The sequence below is a fragment of the Stigmatopora nigra genome, chromosome 2 (assembly GCF_051989575.1).
Source record: "Stigmatopora nigra isolate UIUO_SnigA chromosome 2, RoL_Snig_1.1, whole genome shotgun sequence".
In the NCBI taxonomy this organism is placed as follows: Eukaryota; Metazoa; Chordata; class Actinopteri; order Syngnathiformes; family Syngnathidae; genus Stigmatopora; species Stigmatopora nigra.
Genome location: NC_135509.1, coordinates 16,547,435 through 16,566,030, shown reverse-complemented (window position 1 = coordinate 16,566,030; position 18,596 = coordinate 16,547,435). Strand labels below are relative to the sequence as shown.

Below are 18,596 nucleotides of genomic sequence, written 5' to 3'. Positions count from 1 at the left end.
GAAAAAAGGATAACTAAATGGCAAATGGAGTTATGTTAGCCTGAAATATCTTCCAAATACATCCAATTTCCTAGTGCAATTAATTTTACCTAGAGTCACCATGAAAAATCACCTATTGATTTAACAATTATTAAAATGTTGCTCATTTTTAATGTATATATATATATATATATATATATATATATATATATATATATATATATATATATATATATATATATATATATATATATATATATATATATATATATATATATATATATATATATATATATATATATATATATATATATATATATATATATATATATATATATATATATATATATATATATATATATATATATATATATATATATATATATATATATATACATATATCGTATGTATAAATATGTTAAAAAATATATTTCTTCACACACGTGCACTAGATGACTTTCAAATGGACAATGGTGAAATCATACTCTCCCAATAAGTTCCTTTTATTACATTCATTTTATTTTTTGCATAGGCAACTATAGCTCAGATTCATATTTTTACTCTTGCAAGTAGCCTAATAAAATAAACACATGTTCATTTCATTAAACCGGAATCAGGTAAAAAAAATGTATTTTTCAAGTGTAAACTTATTTTTAGTACTAACTTATTGGCTGTCATTGACGGTGATAGACGTCCAATCCTAGTGTCATAGGTAGTGAAAAGGGAATCACTCAATACCAGCCCTTCCAAATGAAATTGATTTGATGTCTATAACTGTCAATGGCAGGTTAAGGGATAAATGCAAAAAAAGTATCCAGAGTTATAAGGATATAGCAAAAAAAAAAATGCATCCACGTCCCATGGGTATATTTGTGTGTGCCTCTGTGTGTGTGTGTGTGTTCGTGTGTTTACACTACTGAAACAGAATAAAGGAAATAAACTGTGACAGCAAAAATGACATAACATAAAAAATCATAACCAAGATAGTCCTTCAAACAATCACACTGAATGGCCACGTTTATTTATAATTATCATGTAAAACAAAAACTGGTGGAGCAAGTGGTTAGTGCATTGACCTCACAGCTCTCGGGTTCTGGGTTCATATCCAGGTCGATCCATGGGTTTGAGGGTGTATGGTTGTCCGTCTCTTTGTGCCCTGTGATCAGCTGGCCACTGATTCAGAGTGTCCCCTGCCTCTGGCCCGGAGTCACCTGGAATAGGCTCAAACACCCCCTCTAACCCTAATGAGAATGAAGTGGTTCAGAAAATGAGATGAGAAAATACTTGAACGTCATTTGATTACATCATTATTTCGTGCTGCACAACTGACTTTAAAAAAAAAGTATTTTGTGATGGTTTTGTTTATTTTCTTCGTTGAAACCACGGCTGTACTAATAACCCTTTTATGTAGCCCTAAAACATTATTGGATCTGTCCTTGGTATTGGCAGATCACCAAAAAAAAGGTGAGTCAGACTCACATGTGAAGATCTGCCACTGGGAAATCCCTAGTTAATTTGAAATTCAAAACCTTACTAAAAAGGTTGACATGTGATTCAAAAGAAAATGGTCTTAATATTCCCAGGTCGACAACACAGACAATTCCTGGGTTTCTTAACCTTATGATACAGTTACACCCCGGACTGGTCGCCAGCCCAACTGTATGGTACATTTTGCAAAGCATCAAACAACAAGTAAGAGTAATGTATGAAACAAAACTACATTATTTATTTATTTTTAGGAATTTGGGAGTATCCACATAAAACCAAGGAGTGTCGATCAAAATTTCAATTTCAAACCTTAAAACCGCATTGCCTTATTAAACACGAAAAATTACAAGTTTATTTTCACTGTTATTTATTGCACAATTTGGTCTACTATTTCTGAGCCATTGTACATGTTTGTGTATTCTGTGTTTGAGCCAATCATCAATCTCAATGCTTGGGTTGGGATGTGCTGTGCCAACTTTGATTCCTGGGTTGTTGTTTTATTAATAATAATAATAATAATCGGATATAGGATTTGTCGTCATCATCAACGACAAAAGCCTAATTTTCATCTGACCAGGAACTGCGTATGGCGAAATTGGTAGTATTTCTCTATAAGGTGCGTTTTCTCGGCAAAAAACCCAACTCAACGTCTTTTCATATTACCTCACTCCTAAGTTATTACACAGAAAGGATTGTGTGTCGTGTAACCGCAAGTTTACAGTCCTGATGGATGTGGGACAAAAACTGTCTTTAAACCTATTTGTCTGTACTTTGTTGGATTCAGTCTGATCATTTCCACATCCATGAAAACATTTCAGATTCCTACAATATCGATTTTTATATAATTTGCCAAAGAGCAAAAGCTTTATTGACAAACCTGACAAAACCCTTCAGAGCTGCAGAAAAAAAACATCTTTGGTATATTTCCCCAATATGAAAGAAAGAACACTGCAACAAAAAAAGTGTTGCTACATCAATACCTCGCCATGATTTCTGACTCTGAAAGCACCACAAGAATTCAAAAGCGCATTCCAACAGGCTGCTTTGAGGTCATTCATCATTTAGCATTTATATGGACACAAGGGACTCGAACCGTGTCTGATGTGTGACTGCTGTGTTAGCCTCTGACCCCAGACTGTCTGGAGGGCCACGGTGACAGAGTCAAGGTCAAGAGGAAGGGGGTGGGCAGACGGGAACGGGGGTGGGCGGCATCTGATGAGTGTGGAGGTTCTCTGTCTGGGAGTGCACAACACAGACAGTCTCAGGCGTTTATGCCCGGGCCGGGTGGGGTCCTTCTTAGACCCCCGTACGTCCCAAACGACGTACGTCGTCTGCTGCGAGGCCCCGTTGATGTAAAGGGGGGGATTGGTGTCTGCAGACGACACAAAGACTCACTAATCCACCCTCGTACATGCAAATGAACACAAACCTAGTGATTAAACACTTGTGACACAATCAGCTGCATTTCTCTTTTATAGCATTTATCCTTACAAATATTAATACAAGAGATTAGTTACTAGGATAATGTTCAGGAAAAATGCTTTATCTTACTTTGCAAAGACAATTTTAGTTGATGTTTGACTAAATAAATCAATGCCAGGCATTGTCAGTGCAAAGTATGAAATTTTAGTATTAGTTTTAGGACACTTTGGGGGTCTTGAGTCATGTAAAAGTTTACACTCACTTGGTTAATAGAATTTGATTCAATACAAGATAGTGCTGTCTGGTTAAAAAAGATTTTATGAGGTATTGACTGGTGCTGTGAAATATTTCTTCCTGTGATAATAAATACAATATTGTGGTGTTGTTTGTAGTGGTTCAGACTATTAAGGCGGAAACTAGGGATAGTTTGTTGACATAAAAACTAAATTATTTGCAAAATCTTTTACTTGATTAAAAATGTATAGATTCACATATTTATATATGAAATATAGAATTATATATTTTCTGTAAACGTATTAAAAATATATACAGTTATACACAGAACAGTATATACAAGTTGTAGTCAATCAATCATTAAAATTTAAAAAAAAAATCCATTGTTGCTCTGTTAAGACCATTTTCAAACTTTAATTTTTAAGAACTGGATTAAAAGCCCCGAATATTAAATTTTTATAAATCTAAAACAATGTTTATTTTATCTTTTTAAATATATTTTTAGATTTTACCAAATGATTTTTGAACTAAAAACACGGAAAAAAGATTTAAAAATTACAATTATTGATTTAAAAGTTGTAAAATCAGGAAATGTAATACATAAATCTATACTCTTCATTTTAATTTGATCCTAAAACAGAAAGTCGGCACTCATGATTTACTTTCCTGGACCACACAAAATGATGCGGTGGGACAGATTTGGCCCCCGGGCCACCACTTTGACACAGGTGCCCTAAAAAGTTTAATAATGCAAATGTTAAAAAAAAAAATATTGACATAATTCCATCATATATAGCATTTGCTGTCACCCACCGGAAGTACACACACACACACACACACACACACACACACACACACACACACACACACACACACACACACACACACACACACACACACACACACACACACACACACACACACACACACACACACACACACACACACACACACACACACACACACACACGCACGCACACACACACACGCACGCACACACACACACACGGACACACACACACATTCACAGTACGAATCAGTGCTATAATGTCAGCTCCCTCCGACCTCCTGGGTGATCTGCAGTGGAGCGTGTAGCCACCTGTCAATCACTCCCGTTTGCCCGCCTTAAGAGAGACATTTGGTCTGGGACAACAGCAACCCGTCCCTCCCCATACATTTGGCCTCCCCTAGCAACCATGGCTGCATGACTGAGACGCTTTGTCCGCTCACAACAGGAGCGCGCCATTGAACCCAGACGTCCGTAGCAACCAGAATTAGAGGTTGCCAAAAAAGGGGTATTTTCTATCAAATAGGGGAAGGGGGGGTGCTCTGTTCTCGTCCATACGTCTGGGATTCATATCATAGGTTTGAATGGAACTCCCTCCTCCTTTTAAATACTGGAGTAAGAGAGCGTAGGAAGGGGCTTGCGGGGATCGAATAGGATCATGCTTAATCTGCTGTTCCTCGCCATTGTGCTCCGATCGGGACACTTAAACAGCCTCTGTGGACAATTAGAGGAGTGGGGAGATACCTGGGGTACACGCAGGTGGGAGTTACATTGATTTTGCTGCACGGTGTGTGAAATATAAAGGTGTTCAGAACACAAACAGTGAAGTCAAAACAAAAGGGCTTTCAATAGTTTATGAACTCTTTTATGAACCCATAGAAGCTTTTATTAAGGCCTTTTACAGCTTGTTTTTATCGGAGTTCCATTTATCCTTGGATCTGTTAACAACTGCAGTTAAAGGATACTTTGTTAGTTGTTACTATTTACTTATTTGAAACAATATCATATAATTTTTGGGAAATAATACGATAACTCCCGACATTCGAGGCTTTTAATAGGATATGATATAGATATTTAACCCAACCAGTTCAATTTAGGATATAAAAAAGCACTTTTTGGGCAATTGGGTAACTGAAGCCTTTCAGATATTTGACTGCACTGGACAAATGGATATATTGATCTAGATCGGTTCATTGATACTTAAAGGGCAAGTTCTTTTGAGTTTTTATAGCCATAACATTTACAACAAAGTACTTGACTGAATGCACATGAATAAGAAAATAGCTTATCAAAGCTGGGTGTTTTTTGTTAATTTGTCTGATTGCAGTTTACACCTTAGTATGTGTGTAAGATTCATTTTCTGGTGATTGTCCTGTTGAGGGGTATTAAGTCAAACTCCCATTCATAAAAAGAAGTCTATTTAGTTTTGAATTAATAATGTTGTAGTACAATTCAACTGTCGAAATTGGAAATACAAGCAAGGTGCAGCTTTATGCCCCCGTTTAAGCTTACGATGTGAAACTTTTATTTATAATGTTATATTGTACTTTTTTTCCCTTTCATTTTCTGAACCACTTTACTAGGGTCACGGGGGGTGCTGGAGCTTATCCCAGCCACCGGGCCGATTGGCTGGACACCACTTCAGGTGTCCGTAGTCAGCTGTAATTGGCTTAAGCACCCTCAGTGACTCTTGTGAGAATAACCGGTACAGAAAATGAAGAAATAAAATAGAAGTGGCTAGATAAAAGTAACTGCATTAAAATTCATCTTAATTTGAATCAATTACTTAAAGTGTGAGTTAAGAAACGATAATATTTACATTATTCTCTAAGTGTCAAATTTCTGAGGTTGTGACATGCTGTCTAACTTTTGCCATAACTCCATAAACATGACCCCCCCCCCCCCATGATATTTTTAAGCCATGTACATTTCATAGCCATGTACTAATCTAATTTAATCTCAACCTGCGAGCACTATTGCAGGCACACCATGTAAACACTTTTTCTGGTGTGCTCTTTATCATTAATGAGCGTCTCTATGGCCTCATGCTTTGTGCACTTTGCATTCTGGAGGCCTTGTTCTGTGCCCACTTTCCCACCCTCCCCACCTGTCAATCAAACATCATGATAGAGGCTGGATGACAAGCAGTCAGCCAAGAAAGCAAGGCCTTGTTGTTCCCTGCAGCCCCCACCATCACCATGCCTCCTCATTGTTTTCATTCTCACCTTAAGTTCTCATCACGTTCAAGTCACATCTGTGGCCGTCTCAGCCCAAAAGAGACTCAACTCGGTTCTTACAAGTGCTCGAGCCATGGTGCACCTGCACCTCTAAATAGGCATCCTATCATGTAAACAACACCCCGAATTCGTTCTGCATTTGTCCTTTAAGTAGATTGAGAATAAGCATGAGTCAAGTCAGAGTGGGAGTGGGTGGCATCCAATGCAACAATGTGGGAACCGTTTTCTCCCAGCAGGGCTACGTTTTCTTTTAATTGAAGTACTTGTACCGTCATTACCTTCTCTACACAAACATGTTCCCCAAGACAAAAGAGCGAGAACTGAGCTGGAAAGCCACTCTTGTTAAAACTGAATGTGTAGATAAACTCCTTGTGTACCTCATCTATGGGAACCAGCCAACTTGAATTTGCCAAAAGTCTGTTTTGTTTTGTAGTATGAAAACTAGTGGAAATAGTATTAGTAGTAGGGTCACTTCCTGGTTTTTGAATTGAGGTCAAAATGAACAGGCAAGTGCAAGTCTGGTTACCATACTTGTCAACCTCTGCCGATAATCGCCCTTATAAATGATTATGATTCCCCGTAAAACCCCCCAAAAAACGTACAAACACCGTACGACGCATGTTTACTCGCGGTAACTCATTTCTTACTATGTGTCTCCTCCATGCTTGCTTCCACGATATTTACTCTATGTATATCTACGCATGCGCATGTCATACTTTATCGATATTGCTGTACGCACCGCTATAAAAATACATACGATTGAGGATAATTTTTGCTTGTATACCGTGACAAGAGACTATCTGAATTTTAGCCAAAACGGTCTTGTTGAGATCGGTTTTCATAAATATTGGCGATTTTTTTTAAAATTCTCCCCGTACAAAAGTCGTTGTAAAGCGTACATGATTTGAAATGGTAAAAAAAACGTAGAAAATACGTGTAAAACGTACAAGTTGACAGGTATGGGTTACGGAGTCAGCCCTGGAGTCCACAAGAGCGTGACCTTTCCTATTAGTAGTATGTTTGACCCCTGTGGAAAGGCCATGCTGCAGAACTTTTTTGCTTTTTGTGTATGATTAATATACTGTTTTTGTACCATTTACCTTATTTACCATCCATCTGACAACTAAAAATGGCAAAAGAGGGTTGGAATAAGAGTTAAAATATTCTATTCTTTGACCTTTATTCATAGATAAAATATTTTAAACATGGTAGATGCAAATCTCCTCAAACAACAATAAATCAATATGAGCTGATTAATGAATATACAATAATCTCATTATGTCCTGCTTCTTAAATTGGCCAAATATAGTTATAATGTGAATGGAAATTAAATTTACTCAGTTCAGACTTTTTGGGAATTTACAATACAAATTGATAGTATGATAAAATACATGATCTAATATGTTTGGATTAGATGAAAAATATGTATTTTTAAACTGGAATCTCTTTTAGTCTGTCAGGAGAATGAAAAAGAACCAATAGAGGACAGCCACGTCTAAAAAAGAAGATATTGGCTCAGTTCTGCTCCAAGGTGAAATTTGACTCCGTTCTGGGAAAAAGAAAAGAAATAAAACATTGCTCATGATCAAAAACATTTAAATTTATACAAAAAATACCATTCAGAAATAACCAATCTACTGATATTCCACTAAAAAATGCTAATAAATATTTAAAAGATTGCAAATATATAATACAAAACATGAATGAACGAGAGTATTGTCATAAAATCTTTACATAGCAGTGCTGCCACCAAGAGGTTAAAAAAAGCTTCACCAATGCCTTACCGAATCTCTTGCTGACGATTAGTAAACCCTTTCATTCATTTTCTGAACTGCTTATTCTCACAAGGATCGCAAGGGGTGCTTGAGCCTATCCCAGCTAACAACAATACCCTGAATTGGTAGCCAGCCAATCATAAGGCACAAGGAGACATACAGCCTTTCATACTCACATTCATGCCTTGGGGCAATTTAGATTGTTCAACCAGCTTCCCCTGCATGTTTTAGGATGTGGGAGGAAACTGGAGTACCCAGAGAAAACCCAAACAAAGGCCGAGGAGATCCCCAAACTCTATGCGCTGGGGACCAACTGGGGATCAAACCCTCAACCCGAAAACTGTGAGGCCGACGCATTAAACCACTCAAAGACCGGGCTGCAACCTCTACCTAAACAACTACATTTATTTAGTGTTGAAAATCATTTTGAAATGGTGGCAGGATGAGTGCTGATTTCAATTTAACATGACTTTGAGAGTAATTAGTCATTTGTGGATGTAATGACATTCCCAGTTATTAGCGGAGTTTCAAGCAAGGGAACATTACAGGAGAAAGCGGGGAACATTTACTGCATACTATTAAACAATAAGCGCACTCTTGTTATAATGATTATCACCTGAAAAGACACAAATTTGAATACTTACACATCTTTATTGAGCATGTGATTGTTGTACTGCAGGACTGGTGGAATGCTTTCCTCCTCGTCAGGCACCTGTACCATTTGTCAACATTATAAATATATACTACATACATACACATGATATTAAGCTGCAATTTGTACTCTAGAAAATGCAAAATCGTGCCGCCGATTAGATTTTAAGTTTAATATATGTTGAACTTGAAAACCACAGTTCTAAAATATAAAAATTATGAAACATTTTGAGGTGCCTAATTTAAATTTACACTTTTGACTGTATTTACTGTATGATATTTTTATCCTGAGAATATTTTATGAATAATATATTCAAATTTAATGTTTGGTAACTTTTGTTGTATGGGCACTAAAATAATTCTTACAATATTTCAAACGGTTTTTCAATGCATAAAAATGATTGTGTGGTATGTTTTTAAAATTTGAATCTTTCCACAATATTCAAATTCTGAGAAATATTACTCTTGGAGTTTCCATTAGTTTTCAGACAATCAGCAAAATAAATAAAATTACCACTTGAAATATATCAGTCTGTTGGTTATGTCCCTGTTTAATGGAATTATTAAAAGAAATCCGCTTTTCCATTATTTAACTTTGGTTTTTTTTTTTTAACAATAACAAATAATTAATAATTAATTATTATTAAATAATTAATAATTTTTAACAAATTATTTAATAATAATACTATACTTAAGTGTGACTTTCTCAGTTCTCATGGTATCAACTAATATCGCCACTAACCTCCCAGTACACCTCATCATCAAAGCAATTGTCATCAGCTGGGTCCCCCCAGATAGGCAACCTTAAAATACAACCTATAAGAATAAAAACAAAACCGTATTGAACAATAATTGCAGCAATAATATTCATGATCATTTCTTATCTTTGGTCCGTAAATATACAACAACTTACCGACCATGATGCCACCCCCTACACCAAAGCAGACAGCCACACAAATGCCAGCAGCCTGGTGGCCCCCCTGCCTCGTGGGTGTCATTGTTTTAAAATCACCCTCAAAATCAAAGGTGTTGATCAGTCTTTTCAATAAAAGAAAAACAAATCAAATACATTCAGTGCGTTCAACAGACCCATTTTATATGATTGACATCGACTTGCTTCTCACCCTTCTTTACCATACACAGACTCGGATGCAGCTGCGGCAGTAATGGCGCCCACAATACCACCTATGACCCCAGGCATGGCATGGAGGTTGTGGATTCCACAGGTATCCTGAATCTTCAGGTGCTTCTCCATAAATGGCTGTGACAAAAGTATTCCATTAGAATTGCATTACTAATTAACAGCTAATCTCCAGATATTAAATTTACAGGGTGACTGAGCACTATTCTATCAATTGGTGAAACCTCTCAAATTTGGCCGAAACTTTTCCTAAAAGCATTCCAGTTTAATTAAGTCAACACTCCGAGAGTAAAATAACTTGGGATGAATGAGAATTTTCACTGGCAAAAAAGACTGACATATTGTATATTGTATTCTATATTATGTATTTATTATTTGTATTTATTTTTATATATTATATATTTATACTTATACACATAAAATACATATTTAAAAAGGTTTAATTATTTTATTTATTTACTTTTATTATTTGTTATTATTGGATAATAAGTTGCACCTGAGTATAAGTCATACTAGCTAAAAAAAATGCACAATGAAAACGAAAATAACATTTAAGTTGCTATGGAGTATAAATCACATTTTTTAAGGAAATTCATTTGATAAAAAAAAAAACTAAGAAAATACATGTTATCTTGAAAGGCATTTAAAATATTTTTTAATAAAAAGAATAGTAGCAAGGAGAGATTGAATATAATATCATTGTAAGTTTTTAAAATAAATTACCCCCTGTCTTTGGTCAAAATCCGACTAATTAAGACCAAAACATCTGCTAACAATACCGTGAGGTATATGTAACCCAATGTTGAGATGATCCCGCAGCAGAAGCCAACGATCAGCGCCCCGTATGGCATCAACATGAATTCTGCTGCAGTTCCAACAGCAACACCGCCAGCCAGTGTGGAGTTTTGAATGTGCACCTTGGCAGAAGAGAAAAGCAACATGTGTGCAGGCGGGCGAAGAACACGGATCGAAAGTCGATTGGCGGCAAACCTATCACGTTTATACCATGTCTAGTTTGCCATGCTTCTGAAAGAGGCTCGAGAAGGCCACTGTGGTGAGCACAGTTGAAGCCAAAGCTAGGTAAGTGTTGATGGCGGCTCGGTGCTGGCCGTCCCCGTGGTCGGCGATTGCGGAATTGAAGCTGGGCCAGAACATCCACAGAAAGAGAGTGCCTAACCATTTAATATGGAAAAGAAGTTAGCCACAGTGTACATAATTCAGTTCTGCAGCTTTACTCGACGTGTACCTATCATAGCAAAGACATCTGAGTGGTACACTGAGCCCTGTAGACGACTGCTCTGGTCCAGGTTGGGTCGATAGAGCATCCACGAGATGGCGAGGCCGTAATAAGCTCCAAATGTGTGGATCACCATGGAGCCTCCTGCATCTCGAGCCTTATTGCAAAAAAGTGTTATTTGGCCACAGGGCAATTCAATATTTCATCCATTTCCTTGACTTCTGTACAGACATATTATCTATAGATTTTATATTCATATTGAATATTTCATGATTTTGCTGACATAATAAAGAAAACTCATGTTCTTGTTGACAGGAAGAGTTAACATCAGTTGCAAAGTATAGTATTAGACATTTAAAAAATAATATTTAAAGGTTTCATGTTTGAATGAATGGGAATAAGACATAAGATTATGAATTTGTCATTAATATAATAAGAATGACTGTATAATTGAGCCCACATACTTACGTGTATCAGAGTGAGGATGATGTATTCCTCCACAGCAAATAATGTGATTCCAAATAGGGTTAATACCATCAACTGAACTGGACTGACTTTACCCAGCACAGCTCCATAAGCAATCAGACAGCCCGCCACACAGAAATCTGCATTAATTAAACTTTGAAAGAAGAATACATTATGTACAAGTCACTTGGGTCAAAAAAAAAATACAACTGGTTGGTTTCTTCTTGAAGAAACATGAAACATGAGGTAGCTTTGTATATACATCAGACTAAAATTTCTAACCTCATCACCCTTTCCCATGAGCATGACCTTTGTGTTTACCTTGTAACCAATGTACTAGTTATACAAAACACCATTAACTCTAATATGTCTATGGATGGCAATGTTAGACTAGTTTCATTTCATATGTTTTCTGGTCACCACAAAAAAATCTATGTGCAGCACTTGTGATTAAATGATGAAATCCAGTATTTACGATTAGGTTGAAGAGGAAGTTGGAGTCAACCATACTTTTCAACACCAATTTTGATCTTCCCATCAGTGTAATCCAAGGAATGGAACCAGCCTTGCATTAGTAGAGCCCATTGGAGTCCAAACGCTGCAATGAGGAAATTGAAACCCACGGCGCCAAAGCTGTAGCGCTTCAGAAAAGTCATCAGAAAGCCAAAGCCAACAAAGATCATCACATGGACATCTTGAAAGCCTGGACATAAAATAGGTTATTTGTACCTCAGTCTCAGACAATAAAAAGAATGTAGCTGTTCCCCCTTTTCCCCACTTAATGTGACAAATAGGCTTAAAGACAGTTTTTTTTGTCCCACATCCATCAGGACTCTAAACTTGCGGTAACACGACACACAATCCCTTCTGTGTAATAACTTTGGGTCGAGAAAACATGAAAAAACGTTGAGCGGTGATCTGCCTCCTCCTGGCTTACTGAAGGTAAGTGAAAGACAGTGAGAGGTCAATGATCCGCTCGAGGGGTCATGTGATGTATCCATAACGGCAGAATGCCAAATTACAAGTCTGAAATTATTTTCACTTATTTGAGTCATTTGCCGGGAAAACACACCTTATGGAGAAGCACTACCAATTAGGTCATATGCAGTTTCTGGGTGTGATGACAAATAGGCTTTTGTCGAGTCAATGATAATGACAAAGCCTATATCCGATTATTATTATTATTATTATTATAAGACACAAATTTTATCATTAGCTAAGCTTTTAATTATAGGATCAACCAGTATTGATTGTGATTCTGAAACAAATGTATGTAACAACGACATGTCTTGTCGTGTAAAAATAAACCATTATTAACTTTTTTATTTTCTAAATAGCCTAAGCACTGGCTCCTTTGTGAATACCAGCATCACCCAGATAGTGTCATTTACAATAACAACCCCAGAGAACACCTGACAGAGTGCTGGCACAATATGTTGTTACTGTGAAACAGTAGAAGACATTGTGACAACTGCTTCATGTTGAAACTTTGTAAATGTATCTGAGTGAAACAGTCTTTTAATACCTTAATAATAGAGTAGCATCAACAACATTTGGGCAAATGCAATAAAGTCAATACAACAGGTTATTAGGGATCTAATCACAACAGTAAACACAACTATAAAAAGCAGTATGGTTTATTAGGTCATTATTTATTCTAAGAGTGGTTTCTTTTGGAAATAAACACTAATGGATAAACTACAGTGGGAAAAAGTGCAAACCACAAGGGAAATGACAATGCTTGTCAGCAATGTCAATGCATTACAAACAAATGGTTTTCTTAATTTAAGCATGTGATGCTTTTTTAGTAATTTGCTCGTAAGAGTATTTTTTTTCCTCTGTAAAATTAAAAGGTGACACAGATTGGATTAGAGTAGAAACAAAAGGCAGCATCAAGTCACTTACTTGGATATCTGAAGTAGTAGTCATTCTCAATGTCACTTGAAATATTATGTGCTTTCCTGTGCTCGATCCAGTGTGGATTGGATTCCTCGTCATAACGAATAAAAACTCCAAACAAGATGATCATAGCTGTTTGCCACACGATACACACTGCTGGAAGACTTAGACGTACATTTGTATTTTTTGGACCATCACAGAATTCTCTGAAGCTTTGAATGCATCCCATTCTGGAGTTTTAGCTTTGCTTTATGTCTATTTTGAAGCTGTTCTAAGATATGTTGGTGACAAATTATTCACCACAGGTCTTTTCTTTTAAAGTCTCTTCTAAAATGAACACTAAGCTCAAGAGAAAGTGAGCAAAGATGAGGACACTCCCACAGTCACTCCCCCATCATTGTCTAGAACAGGGATTCTCATTAGTGTGGCACATCAGTTGTTGATCATCAGGTGTGGCATGGCAAATTGTCCAGTGTACTAGTCTGGAACATAATTAAAAGATAAATAATACAATTATTCGCATAATCTACTCATGACAATGGCAAATGGTTCGCCGCTAGACAGAATAAGATACATAATAATAAGATATATAATTATTTATTATTTATGTGTGTAGAGATGTGATGTGATAGGAAACTTGGCCTGATTAAGAGTGCAGAATTGAGTGTAAAAGATTACTATTTTAAGATAATTTTTTTTAAATTTTTACGCGCTACAAAGCAATACAATAATCCAGGTGTAAAGTAAAGGATGTTTCAAAATAAAACAAAATTGATATTATCCATGATATATATATATATATATATATATATATATATATATATATATATATATATATATATATATATATATATATATATATATATATATATATATATATATATATATATATATATATATATATATATATATATATATATATATATATATATATATATATATATATATATATATATATTTATATATATTTATATATATATATATATATATATATATATATATATATATATATATATATATATATATATATATATATATATATATATATATATATATATATATATATATATATATATATATATATATATATATATATATATATATATATATATATATATATATATATATATATATATATATATATATATATATATATATATATATACTATTTTTCTTTCTTTATTATTATTATTTGTGGGAGGAACAGGTTTTTTAAAAATGTATTTGGTTTTATGTATTTGGAGCTACCATTAAAAGAAAGAGACATTCAATCAATTTCAACTGGGAGGGCTGGCAAAGCAAGTTATCAGTGAAACATGATGATTTTATATGGCAGTTACTGAGTTACAAGTAACAAAATAGTCCATAAAGTATGAACCAAAATTATATTTATACAGTGTTTATATGTTGTATAGTATGTAGAAGAGTAGTTACCACATCTATCTCAAGATCTGAGAAAGAGCTTTCAATCCCTGTTGGGTTCCAACCTTCCTGTGCCCAGTTTGCATGTTCTCCTTGTGCCTGCGTGAGTTTTCTCCGTTTTTCTCCTACATTTCGAAAATATGGATGGTAAAATATGGATGAATAGTGCTAGTCAAAGTCTAAATTCCCCCTAGGTATGATTTTGAGCAGGAATAGTTGTTTATCTCCTTGTGCCTTGCGATTGGCTCACCACCAATTCAGGGTGTCCTCTGCTTGCTGCCCATAGTTGACTGGGATACGCTCCAGCACCCTCCACGACCATTGTGGAACAGAAAGTAATTAAAAAAGAACATTCCAAGAAACACATTTGGAAGCATAATTCATAGGTTTCAAGATAAAGACAGTGGGAATTAGACAGAAGAGGCTGTCAACGACTGCTGTCCATCATCTGCAAAAAGATGCAAAGACATAAATGAATATAATTTAATTTAATTTCTTCCATTCATTCAATCATTTTCAAAACTGGTCATCTTTGGAGGGGTCGAGGGGAAAGCGCCGCTCATCTGACGTTGAGCGACAGTCAGTCGTAGTTCAGATAGAGACAGACAACCGTTCACACTCAAAACCCCACAAACAAACAAAATAAGACTCATGGGGAGTTTTACTTGGAAACTCCTCCCACAATTTTAACCTATGGATTTGCACGCGTTGGCATGGTGTGATGGAGGGGTGGGGAGTTGTTCTCATGACTTCAAAAGTCAGAACCTGTGAAGCATTCACTGTAAATAAAGTGTTTCCCACAAGACATGAGAAAGGTGCTTGACAGGTTTGACTCAGTCAAGCATTACAATACGGGGTTCAAGGTGAACAAATATGTCCACTTAACTTGAAAAGAATGAATTCCAGTAGTTGAACACCATTTTGAAGCCACTTTTAGATTTTCTCCATTCATTTTTGTGGCTTTTATTAGACTATGAACACGGCACATTATTGCTTTCATCATTTGTATTTTAAAAATGAAATTGTTGCATTTATCATGAATCCTTTTATTGTGGTATTTATACTTTTGATGAATATGTCTAGAGAAGTATAATATCTTAAATCAATAGAATTATCTAAGATTGTGTGATATTTTAGAATTTACCTAGCCAGGATGTGACTTTTTATTTTATTTAGTTCTTATTATTTATGTGTTTTTTACTGGAAAAATGCACTTTGTGGAGTAGCAACACCAATTTAGTTTTACGCAGCTTTGTATGATGACAATAAAGGCTTTTGATTTATTTTTTTATTGATTAAATACTGTAGTTATGCTCTAACAAAATAGGTTCAATGTCATTATGACATAAAACAACAACAAAAAAGAACCAATTATTGGATTTAAAATTTTCAATGGCCACTGATTTGCTGTTTATTATCATTCAAATGACAGAATAGTACATACATTCACTTCTATTTAATGAGAAGACAAACTTATCATATATTTTGTAATCATTTTGCATTATTTATTATAGTGACTTCTTTTTTTCTTATTAAGACCGCAGTGGAAGCTGATATGAAGCACGTGATCCGGTGAAAAGACACATCACTGCTCTAATCATTTGAGTCACATTGCTTCCATGGTAAAGTCATCCTGGCATATAATAAGATCTACTGGGATGACACTGTATTTTGCTTCATAACAGTCAACGAATTGGTTGGGAAGATGTCATCTGATTTGCCTTCAACAAGAAAATTGTCCACTTTTTCTGTCAAACTGTACACATTTGGCCATATAGAAAATGCAGTACTTCCATTGCATTTTGGTACTTCTCCTTCTGTAGGATAACTCAGGGGTCAGGAACCTTTTTGACAAAGAGAGCCATAAACAATTCATATTTTCAAACATTATTCCTTGAGAGCCATACTCAGAATTTAAAAGTAAAAATACATGAAAATGCGACCATTTATTATTCATTTCACCACTTTGAAAGTAAAAAGAAAAGTCAGAATTCTTTTGAGAACATTATTTCACTGTTGATAATCAATGAGTATCAATGAGTGGATGCATGCAGAAGAGTCTAATGAAGAAAAAATATGATTCAAAAAGGCGCTAGAGATAGTTTCGGCGCCACAGTGCCGGCGTAACACTCCCATTTGTGCGTCCTTGACTTAGGTCTCTCACCAGTGGTTCCCATATTTTACTGCACAGATTCATGGAGAGCTATATACACCCATCAAAAGAGCCACATATGGCTCCCGAGCCATAGGTTCTCTACCCCTGGGATAACTGAACAGTATTATCTTGGTTAAAGCAGACTGAATATTTGATCGAAATGTTGTATTAAACATTAGCTTGCACAAAACATAAACTGCATATTACATGTGCTGTGAACCTCAATCAATAATTGATAAAATTGTTGACATCACACAATACACCTTTAAGATACATCCTTGGAAAGAGTTTATTATTAAACATTAATATGTTCTCAACAAGCATTGTCACTCCGAAAAACCTCATGTTAAAAGCTGAGTCAACTGCCTTTCTAACTGAAGAAAATCTTCATCCGGTAGAAGATAATGCTGAATTGTATCTATCACGACGGACTCAGTGGCGAGCTCAAAGTCCTTCTTGTTTTTAAACGGTAGATGTCCTGCAAGCTCACACAGGGCCACGTTGAGCGCAGACTCCTCTTTAATCCCAAAAGAAGCTAGTCTGGGCCATACAGCGATGCGCACCCCATTTCTTAAAAACCTGTCTTCCTGTTCGCAGGGTGGACATCCCCTGGTCATGAAAAGGTTGTGAGCAACATTGGCATCCGTTAAAAAGTCTGTGACTTGACAGATAGCACTTGAAACAACATCCACATCCTTAGACTCAGTGTAGAACAGAAACCCAGCAGGGAAACCCATTAAAGTATAAAATCCCCTTGCAGGGAGGAGAGGCCTGCAAGGTAGAGATTCAATATTGAGCTTGTGTTTCAGGTAATATCCATGGAGGTGTAAATGATTGACAGACGCAAAAGCCCCTAGACTGTTGAAGCCCACCCGAAACGCTGGATCAGAACTGAGCAGTACAGATTCAATACCAACTTGAATGGAAAACTTTGTGAGAACCTGAGGAAAGCAGAGTGATGGATCTGGAACAAAAAGACAATGTCCAAACTCTAGAGGACTGACATTGACCAACACAACAATCTTGCATGGTTGATAGTCAATTTTTTGCTCTTCACCGGAGTCCTTAATCATTTCAAATAAGATTTCATCCGGATTGATCTTGTTGAAATTAAACTGCTCGGCATTAAAATCCTGTTTAATACTCAAGATCTCCTGAGGCTTTCTCCTCTCTGTTCCTCTTTTGACATTTAACTGAGCCACAAATCCACATGGGCCGGGGAGGATGCGTGTTTGTAAATCCCCCAAATTGTAACGGAGGAGCCCCCTCTCCATCCTGTCCGCCCACCCGGCTCGGATGCCTGAATCAAATCTAGAATAATTTGTCATCTGGGATCCATTATTATTAAAGCGCACATCTTTAACAAAGTCCTGTTTCCCATAGAGAAAATGAATTGTCATGGTTGATTCTCAATGCTGTTTTGAAGTTGGGGGAAATGTCCTAGGACGTTTTTGAAAATATACATTAGATGTACATTTGAGTCTTCTAGACAGATGTCCCCCTGTTAGGGACCATCTCAGACATGAACTAACCGCGAACAAAGTGGTTATCGTAGAATTGAGCGCGTTAGACTCAACTCACTGTACCATTCCAGCTGGTTCTTCTTCGTTGGTATACGCATATCCGGTTTTGAATGCCAAAATAAAAGACTTCTGTCCTCCTCGGAAAGTCCATTTATTGCAGGTTTTGCCATTTTTTTGGGTT

The 18,596-nt window shown here is 36.0% G+C and overlaps 2 protein-coding genes across 2 annotated transcripts; both read right to left on the bottom strand.

Moving 5' to 3' along the window:
- Positions 1–7,310: 7,310 nt before the first annotated feature.
- Positions 7,311–13,661, bottom strand: rhcgb (Rh family, C glycoprotein b). Its single transcript, XM_077710564.1, has 11 exons — positions 13,322–13,661; positions 11,927–12,119; positions 11,420–11,570; positions 10,961–11,108; positions 10,720–10,886; positions 10,494–10,631; positions 9,698–9,834; positions 9,487–9,611; positions 9,316–9,389; positions 8,567–8,634; positions 7,311–7,696 (listed from the first exon to the last, which is right to left on the bottom strand). The coding sequence occupies exons 1-11, from the start codon at positions 13,542–13,544 to the stop codon at positions 7,663–7,665; spliced, it is 1,458 nt and encodes a 485-aa protein (XP_077566690.1). The 5' UTR covers positions 13,545–13,661; the 3' UTR covers positions 7,311–7,662.
- Positions 13,662–16,123: 2,462 nt separating this feature from the next.
- gdpgp1 (GDP-D-glucose phosphorylase 1) lies at positions 16,124–18,485 on the bottom strand. Its single transcript, XM_077710457.1, has one exon. The coding sequence runs from the start codon at positions 18,290–18,292 to the stop codon at positions 17,234–17,236; it is 1,059 nt and encodes a 352-aa protein (XP_077566583.1). The 5' UTR covers positions 18,293–18,485; the 3' UTR covers positions 16,124–17,233.
- Between the last annotated feature and the right edge of the window lie 111 nt (positions 18,486–18,596).

What these genes read in the sequence shown, in the direction of transcription:
- rhcgb (XM_077710564.1), bottom strand. Translation starts at nt 13,544, where the DNA reads ATGGGATGCATTCAAAGCTTCAGAGAATTCTGTGATGGTCCAAAAAAT. An exon ending in ATCAAAATTGGTGTTGAAAA is followed by an intron (nt 11,571 to 11,926) that starts GTATGGTTGACT and finishes CTTCTTTCAAAG; the next exon opens with TTTAATTAATGCAGATTTCT. An exon ending in AGCATGGCAAACTAGACATG is followed by an intron (nt 10,632 to 10,719) that starts GTATAAACGTGA and finishes TCTTCTGCCAAG; the next exon opens with GTGCACATTCAAAACTCCAC.
- gdpgp1 (XM_077710457.1), bottom strand. Translation starts at nt 18,292, where the DNA reads ATGACAATTCATTTTCTCTATGGGAAACAGGACTTTGTTAAAGATGTG.